The 27,332-nt window shown below is 35.2% G+C and overlaps 4 protein-coding genes across 15 annotated transcripts in view; 2 read left to right on the plus strand and 2 right to left on the minus strand.

The window, feature by feature from the left end:
- Nucleotides 1–677: 677 nt before the first annotated feature.
- Nucleotides 678–10,952, plus strand: LOC122330653 (ras-related protein Rab-19-like). Of its 7 annotated transcripts, none has more exons than XM_043227865.1 (10): nucleotides 678–764; nucleotides 1,141–1,396; nucleotides 1,489–1,618; nucleotides 2,459–2,566; nucleotides 2,661–2,819; nucleotides 2,903–3,032; nucleotides 5,943–6,029; nucleotides 6,321–6,517; nucleotides 7,573–7,756; nucleotides 8,677–10,952. In XM_043227865.1, the coding sequence occupies exons 2-10, from the start codon at nucleotides 1,149–1,151 to the stop codon at nucleotides 8,952–8,954; spliced, it is 1,521 nt and encodes a 506-aa protein (XP_043083800.1). In that variant the 5' UTR covers nucleotides 678–764; nucleotides 1,141–1,148; the 3' UTR covers nucleotides 8,955–10,952. The 7 variants fall into 7 exon arrangements, with proteins under 7 accessions (XP_043083800.1, XP_043083801.1, XP_043083802.1 ...); XM_043227866.1 differs by having other exon boundaries at nucleotides 7,573–7,833; nucleotides 8,677–8,811; XM_043227867.1 differs by lacking the exons at nucleotides 5,943–6,029; nucleotides 6,321–6,517; nucleotides 7,573–7,756; nucleotides 8,677–10,952 and adding an exon at nucleotides 4,013–4,361.
- A 1,931-nt stretch (nucleotides 10,953–12,883) lies between these two features.
- Nucleotides 12,884–18,043, minus strand: hdhd5 (haloacid dehalogenase like hydrolase domain containing 5). 3 transcript variants are annotated; one of them, XM_043227884.1, is made up of 8 exons: nucleotides 17,758–18,041; nucleotides 16,224–16,427; nucleotides 16,016–16,128; nucleotides 15,129–15,222; nucleotides 14,990–15,023; nucleotides 14,735–14,909; nucleotides 14,476–14,664; nucleotides 12,884–13,457 (listed from the first exon to the last, which is right to left on the minus strand). In XM_043227884.1, the coding sequence occupies exons 1-8, from the start codon at nucleotides 17,872–17,874 to the stop codon at nucleotides 13,040–13,042; spliced, it is 1,344 nt and encodes a 447-aa protein (XP_043083819.1). In that variant the 5' UTR covers nucleotides 17,875–18,041; the 3' UTR covers nucleotides 12,884–13,039. The 3 variants fall into 3 exon arrangements, with proteins under 3 accessions (XP_043083819.1, XP_043083820.1, XP_043083818.1); XM_043227883.1 differs by having other exon boundaries at nucleotides 12,885–13,457; nucleotides 16,224–16,442; nucleotides 17,758–18,037; XM_043227885.1 differs by lacking the exon at nucleotides 14,476–14,664 and having other exon boundaries at nucleotides 16,224–16,442; nucleotides 17,758–18,043.
- Nucleotides 18,044–18,136: 93 nt separating this feature from the next.
- On the plus strand, nucleotides 18,137–23,690 carry ccdc77 (coiled-coil domain containing 77). Of its 3 annotated transcripts, XM_043227876.1 has the most exons (13): nucleotides 18,137–18,269; nucleotides 18,689–18,743; nucleotides 19,450–19,612; nucleotides 19,707–19,849; nucleotides 19,938–20,034; nucleotides 20,126–20,204; nucleotides 20,312–20,394; nucleotides 21,396–21,544; nucleotides 21,616–21,865; nucleotides 22,287–22,328; nucleotides 22,578–22,706; nucleotides 22,930–23,082; nucleotides 23,156–23,690. In XM_043227876.1, exons 2-13 carry the CDS (start codon nucleotides 18,715–18,717, stop codon nucleotides 23,300–23,302), a joined length of 1,464 nt encoding a protein of 487 aa, XP_043083811.1. In that variant the 5' UTR covers nucleotides 18,137–18,269; nucleotides 18,689–18,714; the 3' UTR covers nucleotides 23,303–23,690. The 3 variants fall into 3 exon arrangements, with proteins under 3 accessions (XP_043083811.1, XP_043083812.1, XP_043083813.1); XM_043227877.1 differs by lacking the exon at nucleotides 22,287–22,328 and having other exon boundaries at nucleotides 18,230–18,743; XM_043227878.1 differs by lacking the exon at nucleotides 22,287–22,328 and having other exon boundaries at nucleotides 18,231–18,743; nucleotides 22,581–22,706.
- si:ch211-272n13.3 (ankyrin repeat domain-containing protein 26) overlaps nucleotides 23,575–27,332 on the minus strand; it is a 29,970-nt gene continuing 26,212 nt past the window's right edge. For both annotated transcript variants that reach the window (XM_043227777.1, XM_043227776.1), the window contains 2 exons: nucleotides 25,891–25,936; nucleotides 23,575–25,600 (listed from right to left, as the gene is read on the minus strand). In XM_043227777.1, the coding sequence (XP_043083712.1) occupies nucleotides 25,446–25,600; nucleotides 25,891–25,936 (201 nt within the window). In that variant the 3' untranslated portion in view covers nucleotides 23,575–25,445. The remainder of the gene's footprint in view (nucleotides 25,601–25,890; nucleotides 25,937–27,332) is intronic.

The raw sequence follows: 27,332 nt of genomic DNA on the forward strand, positions 1-27,332 counted from the left end.
TACCGGCATGTCTTTGGAGAAAATTCCACATGCACTTCCACTTTAAAACATGTTGGGTTAAATAAAGTATGGATAGAGGGTTCTGCTTTGCGTTCTGTTATCAAAACAACCAGATCGTATTTCACCCTGCATATTTAGGAGTGCATGAAAGTCCTGAACAGAGGCTCTTTAAAACCTCAATTAAGGACAATAGCTATTACAGCTATTACATATTGGTGCAGGATTTGAAATGACATTCCCAAAGTTCACTTTTTCATGCATGACCCCTCAACTAGACACTTTCTATGCATCTCTAATGTTGCTGCATTAACTGAAAGCTAATTGGATCAATATTACGCAGTAGCCTATATTAAAAATGTACTTGTTTTGTTCATATAGCCTACGTCATTTATGTGCATCCATTGATTTATTAACTGTCATTATTACTTATTGAACTGTTTCGTGTCTTTATTTCCTTTTCACTATTGTATTTTTAACTGTTGGTATTCTGAATACATGGAACAGAATAAAATAAAAAAATAAATAAAGCGTGTTTCCCAGATGTTTTACGACGCCGACACCTCGTAGCTAGGAAACGGGCTTCGGTTATCAGCGCGCTTGGTTACAGCGGCGCAGCCAATCGTTATTCGCGATTGGAGTGATTGACGCGCTGGGAGGGCGGGTCAAAGAGGGAAAGAGGCGGGGTTTGACGCAGGAAGCCGCTCGAGCGCCTCAAAAACAAAAGGGATTCAACGGAACACCGTGCGATTAAAACGCATTGAATGGTGAGTTAAGCGGACGATGCACTTATACGTGTCTAATTTGGCCGTTCAAACGCTTTCGTCTGTTTAAAGTCTGTCGAAATGTGCAGCCGTGTGCTGTGATTCAAAAACAGGCAAGGAGCTGAGTTAAGATATAGTTAATGTATTGCTTCAGTTGTCTTGAAACCTGTGAAAAAATACCATGAAAAACATATGTGCAGTAAACCATAAATGTCTGCGGTCCAAAACAAATAAAACCGCTACCTTGGACAAAAGGGGGGGGGTGTAAACTTTTGACCTCAGCCGTATATAGAGGTATTGCCATCATTGTACTACAGTAACGCCCCATTACTTTCTTGTGTCTCCTTGTTTTGTTTAACGTGTTTCTCTGCGTCCTCAGGTTCGCCGATGATGTCGACCTTTCCATCTTCTTCCTCTAAGAGTCTGACCTCCACCCCGCTCAAGTCCAGAGCCGGCGGCCTGCGGCGCAGCAGGAGCCTGGAGTCCACCGGAGACTCGACGTCCTCGCTGCTGTCGCCCATCTATCACGACAGCTTTGAGCTTTCGGAGGAGGAACCGGAGTCGGATCAGCCTCGGGCCGTCCGGAGCATCACCGCCACGTCAAGCGAAGACGTCGCAGGAAGCTCTCCGTACAGGTGAGCGGTGCTGAGTATAAGAAACGCAGACTCGTACCCTAACAAACTAGCACACCGCTCATCTCTAGTCATATAATCGAGCTTATTTGCAGGGATGGGGTGGACGCAAAAGGCCTGGAAGAAAGATTGTCAAGTGTGCAGCTCAAACTGAGTGCTTGGGAGCAGTGGATTGTGGAGAAAGCCAAAGAGGAGCGCGTCAGAAAGCAACAAAAAGCCACAGAGGTATACTATATTACACTTAATACTTTTTAATTTATTTAAGGATGCTTAAGTTAACTAAAAGCGACAGTATTTAGACGCTTGTAACTTTACGAAAGATGTCTGTTTTAAATAAATGCTGTTATTTCTAACTTTCTGTTCCTCAAAGAGTAATGAAAAAACACGAGAAAAATATGAAGCAGCACAACTGAGGCATTCATAATAATCAGGAATGTTTTTTCAGCAACAAATGAGCACATTAAAATTTATTTCTGAAGGATCACGTGACACTAAAGATTGAAGTAATGATGCTGAAAATTCAGCTTTGATCAAAGGAGTAATTTTAAAATATATTACAATGGAAAAAAGTTATTTCAAATTGTAATACTATTTCATTGTGTTTTTAATCAAATAAATATCAGTATAACAGACTTTTGAACAATATTGTCTTTATATATATATATATATATATATATATATATATATATATATATATATATATATATATATATTTTATTATTATATTTTTACTATATATATATATATATATATATATATATAGTTAGTAAATATATATATAAAAATATATATATATAAATATATATATATATATATATATATATACACACACACACTTATATATACATATATATATATATATATATATATATATATATATATATATATATATATATATATATATATATATATATATAAAATATATATTTTTATTTTTTGCTTTATTATTTTATATTATTTATTTATATTATATATTATGAAAACGTATCTAAGTAGTTTTTGTCATGGTTATCACAGTATATGGTAAAACCCTGGTAAAATATGCATTATTTCTTATTATTTCAGGAGCTCACATTGAAGGAAAAACAGAAAGAGGTGGAAAAAGAACAGCAGAAGAAGAAAGTTGTCAATGATGGCAAAATTCAAGAGTGGTTGCAAATAAAAAGAGAACGGGTAAAACTCCCAGTAAACACTAATTAGTTGAGATTTTCTATTCTATTTTAAGAATACACCCCTTCTTACGATTTTACTGTGGTTTTGTACTTAGGAAAAGAAAGAGAAAATGTCCAAAGAGTTTCAGAAAAGCAAAGAACAGCTTCAAGAGGAGAACAAACGTGCTGAGATTGAAAAGAAAGCTCAGGAGAAATATAAAGAGTGGCTGCGGAAGAAGAAGCAAGAAGAAACGGAGAGAAAGCTAAGAGAGAAGGTTTTTCGAAACATTGTTCCCATTGAATGCCTCGAGGGCGTGTGAATGAATTTATAATTACAGCAGAAGCGTTTCTTTAAAAGGAAGAGGCGGCCAGAAGAGAAGCGGAAGAGAGGGAGCGCAAGGAAAAAGCAGAGGAAAGCTTTAAAGAGTGGCTTGAAGGTGTAAAAACAAAAGGAAAGCTGAGCCGACGGTCATCAGCGTCCTCAGCCGGTGAGTGAGCCGCAGATCCCCGCTTAATAACTTCAGCTTTATTCTACAATCATATAATCATAAGCGTGGTGGATGTGTGACCGCCAGCAGTGTTGGTGTTGCAAAAAAATAAATACGTTTTTCATTCGTACCTTTAAAACATCCTCATTATAAACAAAGCATTTATTCAATCAATTTTAATTTTGGCTTCGAGGGGCAAAGTGACGCTCGTCCTCCTCCAGAGCTGGCCTTCAGACGATATAACCATGCCTTTTATTTTGATCGTGTTTTAAAAACACGCATGCAGTACATTGAGGCCGCTTCCTTAACAGGGATGAAACTAATCATGTCCCACATATTTATTTGTTCCATGCAAAAAAAAAAGAAATGCATTAACATTATAAGCAGACCTCATGCATCTCGTCCTTTTCAAATGTTTTCCTTGCACATCCGAATAATATATGACGGATATGTGTGTATAATATATGTGACGGAAACAAGCCTGACGTAGTTGCACTGTTGTGAGTTTACATCTCGCACGCTGACTTTTTTTAGTTCTGTTTTGTGTTTTACTTGGTTTCACGCACAGGGCTTAGACTAAACCCGGGATTAGGCCGTAGTTTAAGTGGTTCTTATAAACATTACTGGTGCGCTTCTTAAGACAAAACAAAGGCGCTGTTATATTTACGATCAGCCAGTTCAGGTTTATTTCGGGCTAAGACTTACATTTTAGTCCAGGACTAGGTTTAAGCCTTGTCTGTGCAACCTGGGGTGAGATTACGTGAAAGCTGAGGAAACAAAATAAAGAGAGAAATTAAGATTTTCTTCTTGAGTTCCTCTCGGGGTTCTTCTCTCCTTCCTTAGTAGCCTGAGACAGAACGTCGCGGTTAACCTTGTTTTTTTTAAATAAACGCCCGTAATATCAAGACATCCACCCTGTGGATTCCCGGCAGGTGTGCAGCACCGAGACTCAACGGCAAACTTAATTTGCTCACTTTCAGGCAGCTATAACAATGTGAACTATCCGGCGCCGAGTTTCGTCAACCCCGTTCCCTGGAGGCCCGTTCACGTTCCTCGGCAAGAGCGGACCCCCGGGAAAACCTCGGGCCGTAAGAGAACGCCAGGAGCGCCCGAGAGCCGGTCCACCCCCTGTCTCACATACAGACCCAAAGACACGGTCAGCTTCGCTTGTAAGAGACGGTGACGCTGACCTCTGCGGGCCTGAGTCCGGTATCACCTCGTCTAAAGACATTCAAAAGACTGAGCTTTTTGTGTGTCTGCTGGCCCGATGTCTGACCTCTGAGAGGGATTTATCAGCAGATGACGCATTGATCATCTTTCTGTTATGATTTTGACTTGTATATTGTTTGCTAAATAGGGAATAGAGATGATTTTTTAATTTTTTTGGCCAAATAAAAGATCTTTGGAAAAAAGTAATTGAGTTAAATGCTTCCTTCCAAACATTTCAACACGTATATCTGTTTAAAGAGGTCTTTGTTCACTTTGTTCGATTTTTAAATATCTTTGAAAGTCTCTTCTGCTCACCAAGAATGCATTTTTTAATAAAAAAACTACAAAAGAAACTGTAAAATAGCTTGACAATTTTTTTTATTTGAATATAATTTATTCCTGTGATTCAAGCAGAGCTTTAAGCTTTATAACTTAATAATAATAATAATTTTTGTGGAGGCTGTGATGCATTTCTTTCAGGATTCTTTGGCTTTTCAATGTCTTTGTAATGGTTTAAATGCCTCCACTGTCAGTTTTGATAAATTATTAATTTATGTACACGTTTTTTAAATGACATTTTTATTACAGATTTTTTTTAAGTGACTATAAAGTGAATATTTATGCTAAAAACATTATTTGTAACGCTGCAGGGCTGCCAAACGGAGTAGATCTTCTTATCAAAAATTCTGAATCAATTTATTTAAATGGAAAAATGAATGAAAAACCGTTTCGAATGAATAGTTTTTAACAAATAATTTAATATTGTAAAGTTTTGTAAAATAAAAATATTACTAAATATTTTACTTTTGTGAAAATAATAAAAATACCCTTTTTAATAAAATGTTTTAATAAAATAATATTAGTAATAATATTACTAAAATGTTTTTAGTATAGAAAAGTACCAAAAACCCCTCTTTGCATCCACATAGCAATTTATTTTCATAAATAAATGTGTTATAACGCAAATGGTATATTAAAATAATTATAAAATATATTAAAATCATTCATACATCATTCATATGTATCTGCATTTGTTTTTTATTTCATAATTATTCATTCGTGCCTTTCTACATTTATTTCTTAATTTGTGTGTTTCTACATTTATGTGTGCATTCCTGTATTTAATAATTCCTTTATTTATTTACACTTAATACATTTTTTGTCCTCCATACGAACGCATTTCCTTTAACGAGTATAAAAGATGAAATAAAGCGGTCCGTTTCGATGTCATTTTGCGTAATGCACCATTTTCGAAACAAGCAGCGTTTGTGCCCGTGGCAGTCGTTTAACAAAAGACGTTTTTTTTCTGAGTCAAACAGGAGGAGTCATTAACCGGCTTGTCTGCGTTTCCCCCCGAGTCAACTTGTGACCAGACACAATGACCTCTGACCTCTGGAGCGGGCCGGGAGCCAAGCGCGCCCCTCACACAGATGTGTGTATTGTGCCTCGAGTGCGAGTGTGTGTGTGTGTGTGTGTGTGTCACTGTCGATTTCAGCCCTCCACGTTCTCATAAACACACTTCACTGTATAAGGCCGACTGACTGAGTTTGTCCCGTGATTGTGTTCAGTAAAGCAAGACGGCGCGCGACGCAGTGAGTTACGTGTTTATATCCTGTTCTGCCGAGCAAAGGTCACCTTTCAAGACAGCGGGCGCTGCTTTGTGTTTGATTTGTAGTCTGGCGAGTTAAATGCGCACGTCAGGTCGCGGTATCCGTGAGCAAACTGCACTTCCCAGAGATGCAGTGGTGCAGGTGGGCAGGCGACTGGACGACTCGCCTCCAGACGCAGGTAGACAGGGGTGTGTCTGTTTGCATTTGACTCAGTGTTTCGCAGAAAGCAAAGGACATGGCAGAAAAAAAAAAAAAAAAAAAAAACAGTCGGTGTTGAGTTAATGCTGTGTGACGAGGTCGGCTCGCTTCGTCTGGGCAGTGAGGAGACTTCTTAAAATGAGACTTCTTTTTTTTTAGTGCTAGCTTACAGAAAAGGTCTGATTGCACTGGTGCTGTGATTTTTTTTTTTGTGCCCTGAATGAACGGTTTTCGGGGTCTGGGGGTCACGATCTGTGAGCATTTATTGCAGAAATGCAGTCCGCAGGGCAGGAGGATGAAGACCGCTGTGACTTTCTGTTCAAGATCATCCTGATTGGTGACAGTAACGTGGGAAAGACCTGCGTGATCCACAGCTTCAGGTCTGGGCTCTTCAGTGACGGCCACCACAACACTATCGGAGTGGACTTCACGGTCCGCACAATAGACATCGATGGCAAGAAAGTGAAGGTGACCTCAAATACTTATGATTTATTGTTTAGAAAAAAGAAGTAGCATTTTTAGGGGCCCTTAAATTCAATAAATATACACACACATATACATACATGACAATGCAAATTTTTTTTTTATGTATAAAAATGTATTAAATTTAAATGATTCATTCACTTATACATATCTGCATTTGTTTATTTATTCAATATATATATATATATATATATACACACACATACATGACATTGAATGCAATTTTTTTAATAAATGTGTAAAAATGCATTAAACTAAAATAATTTATTCATTCACTTTTACATATCTGCATTTGTTTATTCATTTACGTATTTCTACATTTATTTGTGAATTTACATTTAAAAAAAAATAATAATAAAAAAAAAATATATATATATATATATATTTACTGTATATATATATATATATATTTACTGTATATATATATATATATATATATATATATATATATATATATATATATACACACATTTAATTTTCTTAAATATATGCATGTGTTTGTATTTATATATTAATAATAAATATGCATGGTACACGCATTTTGTAAACAACTTATTTTGCTAATTAAGTTTTTTTTTATATATACATTTATATTGAATACATTATATTGTCTGTATTAATTTCATGTACTATAAAATACATTTTTCATATATATATATATATATATTTATATATGTAACTACATAACATTGCATATCATTTTTATGTATAACGATAGTTTTAATAAGTATATATTTTTATTTAACAGTGACGTTTTTCTATTAGAATATACGTCTGTGCGCGTGTAGTTAAATCAGCAGATAAAATAATGCTTTTGTTTTTGATAATAATAATAATAAAAATCATACAAGTAGAAGAATTAAAGAAATAGTTACGCAAAAGCAGTTGAGATTATTTCTATCTGTTCTTCGTTCTTGGATGGATTTGATGTGAAATGTTTGATTTCATATTGACATGTGACCTTTGACTGCTGACCTTTTGACCTTTTATGCTAAATTACTGATGGTGTGTGTGTGTGTGTGTGATGTTGTTGAGATCAGATGCAGGTCTGGGACACGGCGGGGCAGGAGCGTTTCCGCACCATCACACAGAGTTACTACCGAAGCGCTCACGGGGCCATGATCGCGTACGATCTGACCCGGCGGACCACCTTCGAGTCTCTGCGGCACTGGATACAGGGTGTGGAGCAGTACGGCGCCGCCAGCGTCGTCTTTGTCCTGATAGGTCAGAGCTGCGAGGAACTTCTCCATCAGCCAGCTGAGCGCTCGCGACGTCAAATATAGACTTAAACCACCCCTAAGGTTTTAAAAGAAAATTCAATAATTTAAGACATTCACACGTGCACATTTGTCTGATTTTGGAAAATATTATTATAAAAATATACAAATAAATACTTTTAATATTTTATTGTATCTTCAGTATTTAATTTTCTTCCAAAAAAGGTTAACATATGAATAAATTAAATGCATAAATTCTATTATTGAATAAAAATACTTTTTTTTCCTATTTCGATTAAATGTAAATGTTATAGGAGAAAAATGTATTCTTTATTGTATATAATTAATAACATAATTTATATTAAAAAATCTCATACATTTTGGCTTCCAATTGTATAATAATAGTAAACGTTTTATTTTATTATATATATATATATATATATATATATATATATATATATATATATATATATATATATATATATACACTGTACACATCCATGTAGGTAATATTATTTAATATTTATATATACATAATTTAAAAAATATAAAAAAAAAAAAAAATATATATATATATATATATATATATATATATATATATATATATATATATATATAGAACACACACAAACATATGTACAAAAACTTATTATTATATTATTATAACTTATTATATATACATTATTCATTTTAAGAATTTTTACATTTTATTATTTTACAGCAGAAATAAATACATTGTATGCGCATGTAACTTTTTAATGATTTTTTTTACGATTTAATTTATTTGTAGCTTATTAATTCCCAGCACCCAGTTTGGGAAGATCTGTAACAGAGAATGGCACCCTTGAATGACACAGAACGATTCATTTATTTATTGTTGTCTTTTTTTGAAACGGGTTATTTTAAACAAGCTCTGTGCTCGTGCAGGTAATAAGTGTGACCTGGAGGCGCAGCGGCAGGTGCTGTTCGAGGACGCGTGCACGCTCGCGGAGCGGACCGGGGCGCTGGCGGCGCTCGAGACTTCCGCCAAACAGCGTCACAACATCGAGGAAGCCTTCGAGCTGATGGCGCGCGAGCTCATCGTGAGACACGGGGGAGGAGTCAGTCAGGACGGCCAATCAGACTCACCCGCTGTTTTCCTGCACTCAGATTCTCATCCAATAGATGAAGGAGAACACCTGGAGAGGAGGTCATGTGACTGCTGACTGACCAGTTAAAAATCAGGCGCAAATATACGTGAACAACTTTCCGCTTTATTATTAAACTAGTGCTGTCAAACGATTAATCGTGATTAATTGCATCCAAAATATTTTTTTGTTTACATAATATGTGTGCTGTGTGTAATTATGTGTATAAACACACACGTACGTATTTTCCAAAGATGTTTATATAGTAAACCTTTAGATCTAAAATCTAATAATATAAATTATACATTATAATATACATTTAAATATGTATGTATGTGTGTGTAATTTTGTGTGGATAATAAATTAATACAGTACGCATACATTATTTAAACAAAAACGTTTATTTTGGACGCGATTAATCAATTGAATCGGACTCGAAACGGACTCGCGAAGCTTCCGGTGTAATTCTCTTAAAGTTATATGACCTGTTCAAAAAAGATTTTTTTATATATATTATTTTAATGTATTATCATTATCGTAGACACAGCGATTTGTTGGTCAAACAGCTTTACCCTTTACCACACTTTGCTATTTATGTTTTTATTTATACACACACACACACACACACACATATACAGAGAGAGAGGCTAATGAACAGGAAATCTTGCATATTGCACATTATAGTCACTAAAAGGTCATTTGTGTTGCTTAATCGCGATCTCACAATTTTTATAGTTATAATTACGAAATCTTTCATTTACACTTTGTTTATAGACCAAAGAGTATACTCTTCGGATGAACCGCGCAGATTCAAAAACTCCTTTTTAAGCGCCGATTGGATTTCAACGCTTCTGATTGGCCCGCTGCATTCCAGAAATCAGCATATACGTCTGTGATTGGCTCAACCGCTCAACGCTGCAAAAACACGTCGCTGTCGCAAACCTTTGGCGCTTCGCCGAGAGCAACCACAAATGGTGCGCTAAATGTCGCGCACGTGGCGTAAAAACGAATCCGACGCCTCAGAAAATGTAAAATGCATTTAATGAATTAACTCTGTGAGACATATATACAAGTACAACATTACGGATTTCCTCCTGCGTGACATTTATTACGCAGCCAGGTTGTGTACAGTACAATAAAATGCATAAAACGCTGCAAACAGTAGGTCAATAAATGCATTCTTTGTTCTTCGTAACACAATACATTTAAAGGACTAGATACGAATTGAGGAATTTGTTTATTACTGATCTCTGACAGCATTGTTCTACCAATCAGTTCAGCTAACGTTGACATAAAAACAATGGCAAATGTGAAACACAGTTGTCAAAGTACTTTTTACCCAGCATTACAGTTTGACCGATGCCCGACATGTAAAACGATTACAAAACGCAAGCACACGAACTGCGTGAACGATGCTTGAGAGGTACGGTGTTATACGGCAAACCAAAGTGTTCACATTTACACAAACTAACTGAGGCCTTTAACGGCGAATATTTCAAAGAACACACACATAAAAACAACTTCCTCCTGTCAATGGCATCGTGTTGTTTCTTCATGAACTAGTATGGCTTCATCGCTATTTATGCATTTAACTAATAAAAGCCTTTTTTTATTGGAAAGCGAATCATCGCAACAAACGCAAGACTGCCGTAACGATAAAATGGACGCAAAACGCCGCATTTAAAGTTTGGTATATTTTATATCAGTCTCCATTAGAATAAAGTTTAAGTAACTGCATAAATAAAAACACAATTAATTAAAGGCTGCTTCCGCTTTGGCGTAAAAAGGGAATCGCGACTTTTGTGTATTCTAGCGCCGTTCAGCGATTAATCGCGATTAATCGCATCTAAAATAAACATTTTTGTTTACATGTTTGGGTTGTACCGTGCATATTTATTATGTATATATAAACACACACATGCATGTCTTTATATATACATAATAAATATACACTATAAACACACGTACTGAGTAAACGAAAACTTTTATTTTGGATGCGATCGATTGTTTGACAGCACTAGTTCCTTCCAGCTGTTGCATCTTTATTTCTCATTTCTTAAACTTGTTCTTAAGGCGCCCCGTTCATTTTTTGCGGGTGAAATCTAGTCATTTCTGTATTAATATACATTTTTTACACGATGAAGATGATTTTGCAGCTAGGTCAAGTTGGTCGCTAAACAGAAAACCGTTTGGTGTGTAACGTTTTTAACAGCTCAAAAATATATTTTCAAATATATTTCAAAACATACAAAAATGGCAGTATATAATATATGTTATGTTTATATATATTTACCGAAATGTGCTTCAATATATATTTCTGTAAATATATTTTCTGCTGACATATTTTTGGGCATTTTGTATATTTTCGAAGATGTATTTAAAATGTATAAATTCAATGAAAAAAGCATTCAAAAATATATTTTTGACCTTTGTGTTTTTCAGTCCAATAAAATGCAATCACGTAACATTTAAAACAAAATATCTACGAACATATAACATTTAAATCAACTTATTTAATTAACTATTTAAAATGCAATATAAAAATATTACCTTCTGTGGTCTAATAAGACGTCCACATTCGTACTTAGCTTAAATGTAAGCTACTGCGATATTAAAAATGTATTTTCTTGCCCCCAAATTACATACACTTTGGTATAGAAGGCAGGACTAAATATATTTTCGATTTCAAAAATATATTTTATTTAGATTTACAGTTTGCAATATATATATTTAGCATATATTTCAGCCACAAAAAAATATATGTATTTTTGCAATATGGGATTAAATGTGACGTCACCTTAAGAAAAAGTGTAAGAAATGTTATAAGATATAAAGTTGCTTTAGTTTTACTCCAAGCAGAAATGGGCCTCAGTGCAGTTACATAAAAGTCTGTTCTTAGCTGCTATCTCTACATCGCAAACACGACCACACGTTTACAGTCATATTATTTATATTTTACTCTGAAAACGGGTTTTCCCGATGCGAAACAAGTTACACGCTTACGTATTTAACTAACAAAATTCAATGCGGCTATTTTAACATATTATATTATAAAATCATTTCAGACAGGAAAAATAAACTGGCTCAAAAAAAGCTTAAAAGAACGTAAAAAAAAATTAAACTACAAACAAAAATATAAAATCTGAAGACGGCACGGACACTTCCTGTATGTTCTGGATTGATCACATTTTAACAAGGAAACGGGGCTGCAAAACGATTAATCTATTCACAATAAAAGTTTATGTTTATATACTATATGTTTGTGTGCTGTGTATATTAATTAAGTACATATACATACATGTACATATTCAGGAAAAAGATTTATATCTAAAATATTCATATTTATATTTAATATCAATTATATACAAGTGTAAATATGTTAGATGTATGTGTAAATGATTAATATTTATGTGTAATATAAATTATATACATAAGTGTTTACATACACGATATATATGTATCATATACATATTAGTGCTATCAAATGATTAATCCCGATTAACTGCATCCAAAATATTGTTTTTTGTTTATATAGTCCATGTGTGTCTACTGTGTATATTTATTGAAGAAAAATTTTGTTTATTTATTAAATGTATATAATATAAATTATTTTAATATACATATACATGCAAATATTTGTAAAATATTTACTGTGCATTTATATATATATACATAATACAGATATATTATGTAAATAAAAGTTTATTTTGGACATGATTAATCGATTAATCATCTGAAATTAATCATCTGAAAGAAATAATAGTATATATATATAAAAATATATATATATATATATATATATATATATATATATATATATATATATATATCTCAAAATATATATATGAATATATATATATATATATATATATATGTATATATATATGTATATAAATATATATATATATAAAAAAATATATATATATATAAATAAAAAAAAAAAAATATATATATATATATATAAATATATATATATATATATATATATATATATATATATATAAATATATATATGTGTGTGTGTATTTATATATACATAATAAATGTACACAGCAGATACACATACAGTATATATAGAAAAAACTTAAATGTTTGAATCAATTAATTGTGACTAATGGTTTTGCAGCCCTAGTCGTGACACATAGCATGTAATAAGTGATGGTTTACTGCAGTGACCAACCCTCCAGCTGGAAGACCAGCTCCACTCCGTCCCGGACGTCGTGCACCACGAAGGAGGGCTGCGTCAGGCTGGGGTCGAAGCGGAAGTCCCGGTGACCGTGGAAGATCTGCTGCTCTGTGACCGTCTGCTCGGGGTCAGAGGGCAGGTCCTGCTGCTCGCGGTTATAGACGCCCGTGCAGACCAGGATGGAGCTGCAGCCCTCGGGCAGACGGTGATCGAACGAGCCGCCCACCATCACCCGTCCCGAGCCTTTGGCATCGTCGGACGCTTCACACGGCAGGTCTCCGGGCACCTGGCCGCTCGAGCCGCCCTGGGCCTGCGCCTGCGCTCGGGTGCGATGCATCGCTTTGAGGTAGCGGTTGTACAGGTTTGCACCGTAGATATCGGCCATCGGGTTATCACTGTGAGAGAGACACGCATGCATCAGACATCTGGAGCGGTTTCAAAAAAAAAAAAAAGTGTTCTCTGCTCACCAAGGCTGCATTTATTTAATGAAAAAATACAGTAAACAATATCAGTGTAAAAAATATGGTCCTGTCAAACATTACAAAAGTTTTTTTCTGCATAATGCACATCTGCATATGTATGTTCTATATTTATCATGTATAAATAAGTACGCGAACAGTATACATTTAGAAAATTAAAAAAAAAGTCTTTCAAAAAGAAATAAGTATATTTAATATATAAGCATTTTTCTGAACAATTGCATCCAAAAAAAAAAAAAAAAAAAATATATATATATATATATATATATATATATATATATGTATGTATATATATATATATATATATATATATATATATATATGTATGTATATATATATATATATATATATATATATATATATATATATATGTATATATATTTTTTTTTTTTTTTTTAATGCAATTGTTTGACAGCACTAGCTTTTTTTTTTTTTTGCAAAAAGTAATTTATTCTTGTGATGCAAAGCTAATATTCAGCCTCATTACAGCCTCAGGATGTTTTTAATTAATTGTTTTAAGAAAGAAAAGAACACTTTTATTCAGCAAGGATGTGTTAAATTGATTAAAAGCGACAGTAAACCGTTTTAAGAGATTTCCATTTTAAAAAATGTAAAAATTTTATTCAACAAAAATCTAAAAACTGCAAATCATTACGTCAGAAAGATTTCTGAAGGATCGTGTGACTGGATAATGATGCTGAAAAGTCATCTTCGCATCACAGGAATTAATTACATTTTAATGTATATTTAAATAAAAAAAGATTTTAAATTGCAAGAAAATTTCACAATTTTACTGAAAAATAAAATGCAGCCTTAGACTTAATGTCTTGTACAAAAACCCACAATTATTCTAAACGTCTGACCAGTAGTGTATGTTTAAAGTGAGCTCAAAGTTAATAACATTTGGCCCTTCGTCCTTGAAAACATCACTGACCCAATGGCGTAAAGTCTCTCGACCGGCCGGGTCCAGCCCAGCTTCTCGGCCTGCTTTCTAATGAGCAGCTCAGCGTAGTTGTACGTCACAACGCTGGGCTTCCCGATCAGAGCCTCGTACTTCAGCTCACAGCCTGTTATCTTCTTATAGATGCTCTCCAGACACACGAGGAACATGCCGTGTCCGAATCTAACAACAAGCACAAGCTTTTTAATGCTAGACTTAACCACCGTTAAAAGAAAATCTCGCCGACACTGACCGAGGGTTTTTGGCTTCGGCCATCCACAGCAGATCCATGTTGCAGGCCAGCACAGGGATGTGTGGGTAATGCAGCGATGTCACTGCGGTTCCTGGCCTCCCATTGGTCAAGAGCACATCAGTGATCAGTTGCAAGTTGGTCTCCCACCTGATTGGCTCGCCGAACAGAACGACAGCTGTAAAGTGACAGGGGTTACTGATAAGCATGGACACAGACTTCCAGAACAAAAAGTGAAAGCAGTGGAATGAGGCTTACCATCTATTGGCGGCAATTCCTTCGATTGGGGAACCTGTGGAAGGACATTATATGATCAGCGATTAATGATTAAGATTAGGAAGCTGTTCAAACAGAAATTGTGACAGTGATATATTCAAATGGCATTGTTTCTACTCGCCGGGTCTTTGGGTCTGCGGTTGTGATCCACTACATCCAGGAGAGGATGCGCCTCTCTTAACATGTCGATGGTCACAACGTTCTTGAAACCTACACTAGAGTTTATTTTGTCAAGGACAACTTAAAAAAAAACACACAAAAAAAACAACACACACACACACACATATATATATACATACAATCAAATTCGGATATATATAATTATTGTAACAAATTTTAATAATATTTCTCTCTCTATATTTATATATATATATATATATATATATATATATATATATATATATATATATATGATATATATATATATATATATTTTATATATATATATATATATTTATATATATATATATATATATATATATATCTCATATATATATATATATATATATATATATATATATATATATATATATATATATGAGAAATACTATTTAAAAAATATATATATATTTCTATATTCTATTCTATATATTTAAAAACAATTCTAATAACAATAACAGTAATTATAGAAATTTACTTTTTTTCTATTTACGAAAATAGAAATTTATGATTTTTTATGAAATTATAAATATATTTTATTAATCCATAATTTATTTAATTTATAAAATACCTATTACAGCAGTGCATGCATTGTTATTAAACATTTAAGTAAATTATTAAAATATCTTTAATAATTAATTAATTTCCGTATATAATTTATACTATTAATTACAATTAAAATAGTTAATGATTACAATATTTTACTAATAATATCGTATCACTATAATTATTCATTTAAAAATAAATTGCATAATAAATTACATGGCGTGTTACTTAAGCAATAAATTACATGAAGCATTTATTTTTGGAATTATAATTATTTCTAACAATCAAGGTAAAGAAGGATACTTGTGGGCCACTTCCACTACAGGTCCCTGTCCCGACACCAGCACACACAGGTCATGGAACTGAGTGAAAACACGCAGAGGACTGTGGGACAGCACCACCTGGTCCGGTGACACCTGGGTGGAGAAATCAAACCGCCCGTATTCCTCTCTGTGTAAACAAATCAGATGTTGTGAGTATGTGTGGCTACACCTGTCCTCAGGCGCCTCACCTCGACCTCCAGAAGGTGAGACAGCTGCTCTGCCTTGGTTTCTCGCAGAGAGTTTCCCGCATTTGTCACGAACACCACAGGGACCCTGTATTTTCCGTCGCCGTCCACTAAGTTCCTGAAACACTGTTTGGCCGCGGGGATGGGAGTCCGTCCGCGGACCAGCACCCCGTCGATGTCAAACAGAAGCCCAAACAAGCTGCGCTCCTGCTCACAAACATCCTCCGAAACAAAACGAATTGCATGGATTTTCAGTTAGTTTGCACTTATCTGACAAAAGCAGTCGTAAGCAGCACGGGTGTATTTGCAGCTAAGTGTGAGCCAGAAATATACATTTTTCTTTTATGACAAAAATCATTATTTCATATGAAGATGTTTTGTAAATTCCCCACTGTAAATGTATCCAAACTTAATTTTTTATTAGTAATATGCACGGCTAAAAACTTCATTTAGACAACTTTAAAGGCAATTTTCTCAATATTTTAATTTTTGCAGATAGTTGTATCTCAGCCAAATATTGTCTTACTAACCAACCGTACATTAACAGAAAGCTTACTTATATATGACGTATAATATACCCTTATAAAGTTGTGTAGGGCTTTAAACCTACAACCTTCGAGTTACAGATCAAATTCAGGCCCCGACTAGAGCGTGACGCCACACTTCCCCTAACGGCAAGGCGCTTTATTCCAGCCCGAGGACTGTTTTCACATTTCGTGCAAAAGGAAAGTGAAACCTTGAAGCGCGTCCCCTCACATTTGCAGGGCTATTTACGGGGAAACGTCCCACAAATCCAGGTGAAAGTTCATGTAGATCGATTGCAAAGATGCCGTTCTCTAGCCAAATATAAAAGGCTGTGCGTCAAAACCTAGTAAGCCGGGCATTATTTTTGAGGCTTTCAGACACTTTTTGTGCATTATGGGCATTTCTGGGAATACCAGGCACATTTTTGTTGCTTTTCTTTTTATTAAAATGTAAACAAAAAAAAAAAAAAAAAAAAAAAAAAAAAAAATATATATATATATATATATATATATATATATATATATATATATATATATATATATATATATATATATATATATATATATATATATATATATATATATATAAATATATATATATATATATATATATATATATATATATATATATATATATATATATATATATATATATATATATATATACAATACTGCATAATATTTTAGAAAGGATATTTTAAATCATATTATATAAATATCCATATAATTATAACATCATATATTATCATTATAATAATATATAACTGTACACTAGATTCTAACATAATATATCAATTTTTGGACGGAAGTGTTGTCTAGATAGGCAGCTCACAACGTTTTGAAACACATTCAGAAACGGATGCGAAACTCAAGAGAACAAAACAGCACAAAGCCTAAGAGCACATGACACCACTCGTTGCTGTAGTTTGGAGTGTGTGTTGGCTCATTATTATTACTGAGGATTAAATTATGAACGATAATAATAATAATAATAATAACGAGCGCGAACTCACTGTGCCGTAGCGGCGCTGCGTCTGCGCAGAAACAGCTGCATTAGTGACTTTCCTGCTCAGTTTCACGCCTCTCCACCCGATTCTAAACATATTCAAGCGGGAAAAGACCTCTGCCATGTTTTTCTTCGAAATAAATGAAGAAGCAAGACGTTGCTACTACTTTGACCTGAGCATGACTCCCTCTGCGGTGCTAGGCATTAGCTCACGTGCTATATCAGCAGCTGTCAAACATGTTTTTCAAGCTCTAAAGGCCACGCAGGAGATCCATGTATGGCTCTTATCTAAATCAATGTGCTCTGTGTGTGTGTGTGTGTGTGTGTGTGTGTCAGCAGGAAACAGTGTAGAACTGACAGGCGTCTGCCGCTGGAGTCTGACGCCGGGCTGCGTCACTGTTGCGCAGACTTTGCGTCGCAGGGGACGCAGTCAGAACGCGCTCCATTAAACACCGACACTTCCGGTTTGTAACCGGCGGTTTTAAAAGCGAGCGTCGAGCAAACACGCGCGCGTAGCAGGTAACTATTACCCAAGCATCTGGTTTACCACGCAAATATCATTATAACAGTGATCGCGTTGTAGTGGCAGATGTAACGTTAGCCGGTTAGTTAAATCATTCACGATCGTTATTTATAATACTTTTTTTGGCGTCATTATGCAACGTTAACTCTTCACCGCACCCCTAACAGGTTGGTGAATGCATAAAGCGATCCTCTAGGCAGTTGTTCTGTCGTTAAACAGTCTAGATAAACCTGTATAACGCTTCGTTCGTTTAAGTTTCCCACCGCAAAGCGTCAGTCTGTTTACATGACAACCACGAGCGCGCGTCACCATGAACACACCTGTGTGAACAAAAGAGCTTTACCTTGGGCAGTGACTTTTTAAATTATTATTATTATTATACTTTTGAATGTATTTTGAGTGCATCACATTAAAGTTTCAAGGCCATACACCGCTGTGACGATGGATTCTTCTACAAAAGAACGTAAAAGGTAAATGTGTCTATATATATATATGTGTGTGTGTGTGTGTGTGTGTGTGTGTATATATATATATATATATATATATATATATATATATATATATATATATATATATATATATATATGCATGCATGTGTATATTTATATGCATATATATATATTTATATAAACATAAATACACACAGCACATGCACAGATTTATTTGTTTTTAATACACTACTTAATATTGTTTTATTTTATTATATGAAACCCTGGAACACAAAACCAGTCATGAAGGTCAATTCTTCATCTGAAAACTGAATAAATAAGTTTTCCATTGATTTATTATAACAGTATAACAATATTTGGCTGAGATAAGTATTTAAAAATGTAAGAGTTGCAAAAAAAAAAAAAAAAAAATGGAGAAAATTACCTTTAAAGCTGTCTGGAAGATGTCTTATATATATATATATATATATATATATATATATATATATATATATATATATATATATATATATATATATATATATGGTAGGAAATTTACAAAATGTCTTCATGCAACATGATTCGTACTTATGATTTTTGGCGTAAAAGAACATTTTGGGTAATTTTGACTCATGCAATGAATTGTTGGCTATTCCAACATATACGCTGCTTTCGTGCTCCGGGGGTCACGTGATCTGAAATCCTCACCTTTAAGCGTCTCAAGCTCTTTTTCCTCCGTTTGGGTCAGTCCTGAGCTGAGCCCGCTGCCCTCGGTCTCGGAGCGTCTGGCGTACCTGCGGCCGTCCCGCGAGCTGCTGGACTTCTACCGGCAGAAGGTGGCGCAGTTTGATGGAGAACATGACGACCTGCTGCAGATGCTGGAGAAGTACAGGAGCACGGCGGAGGAGCAGGTGACCTGCCGCTCTCTCTCCTCTCTTCACAGGTGTTATACCGTCCGTCTGTGGTAGTATCGTTGTGTGTGTGTGTGTGTGTGTGTGTGTGCAGCACAAGTTGCAGTGGGAGGTGCGTCAGCGCGAGGAGGAGGTGGCGGAGCTCCAGAACGCTCTCAGTGACATGCAGGTGTACCTCTTCCAAGAGCGAGAGCAGGCTCTGCGTCTGTACGCCGAGAACGACCGCCTCAAGATCAGGTCGGACGTCTCCTCGTCACACAGAGCTCAGATGTGATGTCTGAGGTACAGGCGTTTTCTAAAAAAAAATATATATATATTGTCACAGAGAGCTGGAGGACCGGAAGAAGATCCAGCATCTTCTAGCGCTGGTGGGGCCTGATCCCGGCGAGGTCACGTATTTCCACCGCGAGCCTCCGCACAAGGTTCGAAGCGATCGTTTTGAGATTCCACGTTACGCTTGATTTTCATGTTTGGTGAATTCGGTTGGTTTTGTAATAATGTGGTGTTTTTCAGGTCACGGTCGCTCAGAAGAAGCCCCAGAGGTCTCACGAGGACTCAAAGGCGGCGAAACCCAGGCCTGCGTCGGTCAAAGGTTCTCGTATTTAGTTACTAGTGACTAAGTGGTGCTTATATCGGACACATTTTGAGATTTTGTTTTATTTTGAACGTTCGTATTGCGTGGGGCGTCTCAAACTACAGGAAGCAGGAAATCGTCCAAAGAAGGAGAAGATGCCACAAGTTCAGAGCAGTGCAAGAGAGACAACCAGACGTTACTGCTGCAGGTGTGTGTGTGTGCATTTATTTGATCAAAATTACAGTAAAATCAGCAAAGCTGTGAAATATTATTACTATTATTTCAAATTTGTTTTCTATGTTACATATATATTAAAATCGTTCCATCAGAAATGCTAGCTATAATAATAAACATATAAAGGATTAACTTTCTTCGTTTTAAAGCTTAACATCAAATTTATTTGAAAGTACACATAGAATAAAACACGTTTTATCTTGCACAAAAATGATATATATAAAACTTTTTGCATGTACGCCAGCATGTGCATCTATATCTACATATTCTTATTTTGCCAAAACATGAAAGCAAATTATGTTTTAAATAAATGTTAGAATGATTATTTCATAATGTATTTTTTTATGAATACTTTTACATAAAAAAAAATCTATATTTTTGTATAATTTGTATGTTTAGTTTAAAATATTATTTTCATTATATTATAAAAATTACATATAGATGTGTAGGTAATACATGTACATATAATTTGCTTTTATAGTTTCTGTATATTATTTATATTTATATCTTAAATATACATTTTTATGAATATTTAAATTTTGATTTTAAATGTGAAAAATAACATATTTGATTAGTGTGTGTGTATATATATATATATATATATATATATATATATATATGTATATATATATATATATATATATATATATATATATATGTATATATATGTATGTGTGTGTGTGTATATATATGTGTATATATGTGTGTGTGTATTTATATTTTTTGTGCAGAATGATATATTGCACATTTTGTTTTATGTGAAATTATATACTTTTTTATTTTGAAAATAGTTATAAATTTTAATGCTATTTTACGTAAATGTAGATGTACATAATGTATAGGTATACATATAATTAGCTTTACATTTTTCTACATGTTTTTGTGCAGAATAAACATTTAAATGTATTAACGAGTGTTGATGTTTTCATATAGCTTGCCGTGTGTTGAACGGTCGCTGTTGTTCCGTGAGTCCAGGTGGAGGCGCTGCAGGCTCAGCTGGAGGAGCAGACGCGGCTGGCTAAAGAGCAGGTGGAGGCGCTGCTGGAGGACAGACGCATTCATCAGGAGGAGAGACAGGTACAGCACCAGCGCGACCAGGACAGAATCACGGCCTTCACTGACAAGTAAGTTCCCGCCGCCTCCCGAATCAGCACACGGCGAGCGCGGGGCTTGAGCGAGACTCTGGTGTGTTCAGACTGCAGCGCACGCAGAACCTGCTCTACGAGAGCACCAGGGACTTCCTGCAGCTGAAGTTTGAGAGCCGAGCTCACGAGAAGAGCTGGATGCTGGAGAAGGACCGCCTGCTGCGAGAGCTGGACTCGTGTCAGGAACGGCTGCGAGAGGAGCGCGGTTTCCCCGAGCGTCCTCGGCCCGCATCCGCAGACGCTCCGCTCATCTCCCAGCCCCAACACGAGAGCAGCCACACGCACCGCGAGGAGATCCGGGTCAGACAGCTCACGCGTCCTTCTTCGTTTAGCTAAACTGGGTTTTTGGAATGGCACAAATGCCTAGAAAAGTTTAAGGTAGAGTTAAAAAAAAAAAAGATGCAGAAGAGTAGAACTTTTTACATTAAAGACAATCAAGTAAGTCCTGCTCATGTTTATAAAAAAATAATATATATAAATATATATATATATATATATAAATGCATAATTCTGATATATATATATATACCAATTTTCTTTTAAACCATTTAAAATAATTATCAGTGTTATTTTGTAATTACAATCAATCTGATATTAATGTTTTTATTATTTCTTTTTTTTCCCACTTTAATTTAAAAAGTTTTAGTAGTTTAATCTTTTTTTATTATTGTTTTTTTTTTAAGATTTGCATATAGCTTTTCTGAATTTTTTGTTATTCTAGCACATCAACTCAAACCAAATGAAAATGAAAAATGCTGCCTTGGTAACTACATGTATTAATAAACTTTAAGACTTAACTGTTAGCAAAAAAAAAAAGAGCATAAATGTATAAATATTATAAATTGATGTTTACATGTATTGTCTATTATATTACATGTAAATTTACGTGTAATTTGTTTAATGGTTTAGTTGAAAATCTTTTATAGGGAGGAATCGGATTCTGCTTCATCTTTTGAAACAAGACTGTCCAGGTCTTACAAGCAGTTTAGCCTCTTTTCTTTTTCTTCCCCAGCAGGCTTTGCAGGAGGAACTGAAGCAGGCTCATAAACTGGCTGACATGTACCGAGAGCAGTGTGTGACTCTAGAGACGGACCTGTCCCAGATCAGAGAGGAGGGCGACGTGGGCCGAGAGATCTTCAAAGTACGTCCAACGAACTCCAAACACACCAGAAGAAGTCTAAGAAACGATCGTTTAGCCACCTTCACGGTTGCCTGTGCTGTTAACGTAATGTCCAGCCGAACGTCTCTGAGCCCTTAACGTCACGCCGCATCTCTCCAGTGTTTTAAAAAGCACTATTTCGAAGCACGGGAGGGTGAAATGTCGAGGTTGCTTATGCGTCAAAATAGCACCTGTGTGTTTTTAGGAGCGCTCCGATAAGATGGCCAGCCGTCTGCAGCTGATGACGAAACGTTACGAAGCTCTGGAGAAGAGACGGGTGATGGAGGTGGAGGGATTCAAGACCGATATCAAACTCCTGCGGCAGAAAGTCAAAGACGTAGAGAAATATCTCTTTAAAGTCAGTCGTTTCTCTCATGCATCTCTACTATTTAAGTTAGTTATTAGTCATTAATTGGAATGTCTTTCACTAGTTGACGCTCAACGTGGGCCCTGATCAAGACCTGGCGGTTCTCCATGAGGTTCGACAGACCAACAGCCGCACGGTGAAGGTCCAGAATGAGCTGAAGAACCTGAGGGCCAAAATCTATAAACTGGAGAACGACCTGAGATTCTGCTGAAGACCCGTGAAGAGGAACTCTTTAACAATTCGGCCTCACACCGTGTTCTTTGGTCAAAAATCCACTCGTTTTGATGGTCTGGAGTATGAAGAACGTCCGAGACTCGACGTGGGCCCCGATCAAGGCCTAGCTAGACGCCGTAGAGTCGTATATCAGATAAATAAAGGTTGCTTTTTTTTTTTCTTTTTTTTTTTTGTATTCATTATGAAAGTGATTGATTGGTCTGAGACAATAACAAACGACAGCAAGGCCTGTGTTGTTGGGTTTTTAAAAGCTTTTTAACACCTGAAACCTCTCAAGACGAAAACAATACTCAAATGCTTGGACTGTACATATTTCAGTTGATTAAAAACTAAAAAATACAGATGAATCCGAAAACTAAATAAAACGCGCTACTGTCATATTTCACTACAAAAAAACTAAACAAAAAAAAGACATCGTGCATAATGAAAATAAAGGTCATATTAAAGTGTTACACCAACCCAAGATGAAAACTGTAATTAATTACAACCCTCATGAAATCTATCCTACGGACTACCAAACAATGACCACTGAATGTGCAGAAAAGAATCAGAATTAGTGGAATAAAGTCATTATTTTTATCTTCTTTGCACACTAACTGTATTATCGTAGCTTCAAAACGTTGACTATTTTGACGAAGTCTTTCATAATGTTCACAGTCGTGATTGTTTGGCAGTCAATGAGCCGGTTTTCATCCAAAAATATTTTCAGTTGCGTTTCCGAGGAGGAACGAAGCTTTTCTAGGTTTGGAAGTGATTAATGATATTTTCATTTTGGATAGGAGTAACCCTTTAAAGAGGAGTTTTTGCAAAACAGCTCGGCACATTTTCTGCTCCCAATTGTCATAAACGCACCACAAATGCGTTCGTATGTTTAGATGCAGATATATAACATGTTGCATGGTAGCTTCTGTTCTGAAGTAGTTGAAATTTTCATTTTTAATAAAATATCTAAAAAAAAAAAAAGCTTGGTGGTAAAAAAGCTTCAGAATTTTTGAATACAATTAATGTAAAGTTATGTGTTTATAGCTTAACCGTTAAGAAAATATCGTGCAAAAGAAAATCATTTATTAACATTATGCAAAATATAATTTATGCGACCTCTAAAATACGACCTGGAGATTACTCAAACACACACACGCACAAAAAGATTCGTCCTGAGCACAGAGAAGCAGTGACACTCTCACAAAAAAACCCCAGATCATTGTCTAGTTTTGTCTCTTTCAAGTATAACATTAATTTCCCCCCAAAAAAACATCTCCAAAATGAGTGTTTGGTCATTTGAAATAAAATAACTTGTGTATATATTGCACGATAGCAGAATGTACCATTGTCATTACTTGGCAATAATATTATCGGTACGAATGTAACACTCTTTAAAATATGCTTCGACTACAAATACAGCCAAAATATATACACACGGTCAACTAAAACCTCACGTGTGATAAAAACGAAAGACTGAGAGCTGCACTTCACACGTACCTTAAACCTCAGCGACGACAGAATGACTTAAACACACATTTCACTCGCTCCTGAGGCACAAAAGTGCATCGTCACAATCGATTAAAGATCGCAAACTGATTGTAGCGTCGAAACTTTGGCCCTTTTGGTGGCTGGACTAATACACGCAAGTACGGACAGGCAGCCTTGTTTCGGTCTCCACGCGGTTTATCACTCGTCCAAAAAAAAAAGTTAAAATACGCAAACGTTGGTTCCCGACCAGCAGGAATCGGTCTGGTGCCTGGGTTTTTACAAATATGAACATATTCTACTTTTATAACAAGCCTTATGTTGAACTCTGAAGAACATGTTCAGACAGACTTGAGTATTAAAAGGAAAAGTTCAGCCCAAAGAGAATTTAGTTTAAGAAATCAAAGACGTATTCTGCAGTGAATGAGGTTCTGAGGTTCTCTCGTTCTGACGGCACCCATTCACTGCAGAGCAAGCGATTTAGTGTCCGTTTTAGATGAAAGCAGATTTGCGTTTTCTGAACTATATCTTCAGTGACCAGAAGGAGGCACCATAACAGCTTTAGTAAACCAAGTGGCGTTTTCTCTGGGTTCGTGGGTCAGCGATCAGGCGCTGGAGTTGATTGTGCTCACAGTGTGTGGACCGACCGCGGGTCAGATCATGTAGTTCTTCTTCAGCACCTCCAGGTACTGCTGAGTGGCTCTGCTCACGGGGTCCGGCGGCTCCAGACTCACGTTCAGGTTCTGAGAGCCAGAGGCCGATCCTACGGGGGACATGCGAGCCGTTCCTCCTTCCAGCTCTCCGGTCACTGAGAGAACGACACGGGGAAGAAAAGAAAGCCGCTTTAATACACTGAGAACCAACCGATCATAACGCAATTCTAATTTGAAGATCATATTAACCCTGTCAAGTCTGACATCTTTTTTTAACTGAACCGTTTTAAACACATTTGCATGCATTTTTCTGTGCTTTATGGCTCATATAGTGTAATATATACGAGTTTAGATCCTGATCTAAATGAAATATATAAGTTATGATAGCTTGTGATTGAAATGAATATGATCCTCATAACAGTAAGATTTTGTAAAAATGTCTCACCGTAGTCCAGCTCCTTTGATATGTTCTTCTCCAGCTCTGTCTGCATCTGCAACAGGAACAAAACTTAACTTAATTTTTATTGTCAGCCATTGTCATGCAGATAAAATATGGATTTGACACATTTGATTGGTCAAAATCTGGATGCTAGTATTAACATCCATTAGCATTCAAAAATGTTGGATTTTAAGGCTGCATAAGGCTGATTAAAAATACAGTAATTACAGAGAAATCGTGAAATAATATTACAATTTTAAATAGCTGTTTTCTATTTGAAAATATTTAAAAATGTTATTTATTCCTTTAATCAAAAGTAGAATTTTCAGCATCATTACTTCAATGTCACACGACCCAATTCTTGTTTGTTTGTTTGAATGAACATTTTTTATTTTTTTTTTTTAAATGTAATTTCATTTCATGATTTCATTAGTGTAATATAAAATCAAGAATGTTAAAAGTCAGGGGTCAAAAACAATAATCAATCATTTACACATTTATTTTAGAATGAAAAATAAATGGGTTAAAAATTTGACCAGTACAGCTACAGACCTGAGAATAGTAAAACATTATATATCACATACGGTTTATATATATATATATATATATATATATATATATAAAAATTAAATAGACAAAATAAATACTTGTACTTGTGTAGTATATTTACTCTAAATGATACAGAAAATCAATCAAAATAATGCAAATACCTAAATAAATTATGTGCAGTAAACAACCAGGGCACACTGCACTATACTGTATCCCAAGATGCAATGCGCTTGACTTTACCTTCCATTTCCAGTGTGATGAATGAACTCTGATACAACTCCCAAAATTAACATTTATACACAAAATAAAATGATTTATTACCTATAGAATTTCAATAAAACTAATAAAAGTATGCAAAACTATTAGAACTATTATAAAATGCTGTTACAAATGCATTTGCTGCATATATAATCATTAAAATAATAATAAAAATAATGATCAAATTTAAAAAAAATAATAATAATTAAAAGAAAAGCATGAAAAACAAAAACAAAATTAAAATGAAAACAGAAGATATAAACCAAAAGCTAATTTAAAATATAAATACTATAAAAGTGAATTTATAATACTAAAGAATTGTTTTTCCAGAAACAACAGGGTACTAAAAGCTGTAATGGCAGCTTCAGACTTCATTAAAACCTTACTAAAAACATACAGCTGTGTGAAGCCGCAGAGACACGTTAAAGCAGTGTGTGTGTGTGTGTGTGTGTGTGTGTGTGTGTGTGTGTTCTGACAGTCAGATCTGCACACACCTGCTCAGGTATCAGGCTGCAGAGAGGACAGGTGAGAAACAGACTTTTGAGCTAGAAGCTGAAGATATCAGAGACAGAAGAAGTCATGAGTCCAGACAGCAGCCACGGGAAAAACAGACCAGGAGGTTATTTACTACTTTTTCACGA

This window comes from Puntigrus tetrazona, chromosome 25 (genome assembly GCF_018831695.1).
Source record: "Puntigrus tetrazona isolate hp1 chromosome 25, ASM1883169v1, whole genome shotgun sequence".
NCBI classification, from domain to species: Eukaryota; Metazoa; Chordata; class Actinopteri; order Cypriniformes; family Cyprinidae; genus Puntigrus; species Puntigrus tetrazona.

Excerpts from the sequence above, each read along its gene's own strand:
- LOC122330653 (XM_043227865.1), top strand. The coding sequence starts at position 1,149 with ATGATGTCGACCTTTCCATCTTCTTCCTCTAAGAGTCTGACCTCCACC. Across the intron at positions 1,619-2,458 it reads AGCAACAAAAAGCCACAGAG|GAGCTCACATTGAAGGAAAA; the intron begins GTATACTATATT and ends TTATTATTTCAG. Across the intron at positions 6,030-6,320 it reads CGACTCGCCTCCAGACGCAG|AAATGCAGTCCGCAGGGCAG; the intron begins GTAGACAGGGGT and ends CATTTATTGCAG.
- hdhd5 (XM_043227883.1), bottom strand. The coding sequence starts at position 17,874 with ATGGCAGAGGTCTTTTCCCGCTTGAATATGTTTAGAATCGGGTGGAGA. Across the intron at positions 16,129-16,223 it reads CTCACCTTCTGGAGGTCGAG|GTGTCACCGGACCAGGTGGT; the intron begins GTGAGGCGCCTG and ends TTCTCCACCCAG. Across the intron at positions 13,458-14,475 it reads GAGAGACTTTACGCCATTGG|TGATAACCCGATGGCCGATA; the intron begins GTCAGTGATGTT and ends TCTCTCTCACAG.
- ccdc77 (XM_043227876.1), top strand. The coding sequence starts at position 18,715 with ATGGATTCTTCTACAAAAGAACGTAAAAG. Across the intron at positions 19,613-19,706 it reads GGAGCACGGCGGAGGAGCAG|CACAAGTTGCAGTGGGAGGT; the intron begins GTGACCTGCCGC and ends GTGTGTGTGCAG. Across the intron at positions 19,850-19,937 it reads AACGACCGCCTCAAGATCAG|AGAGCTGGAGGACCGGAAGA; the intron begins GTCGGACGTCTC and ends ATATTGTCACAG.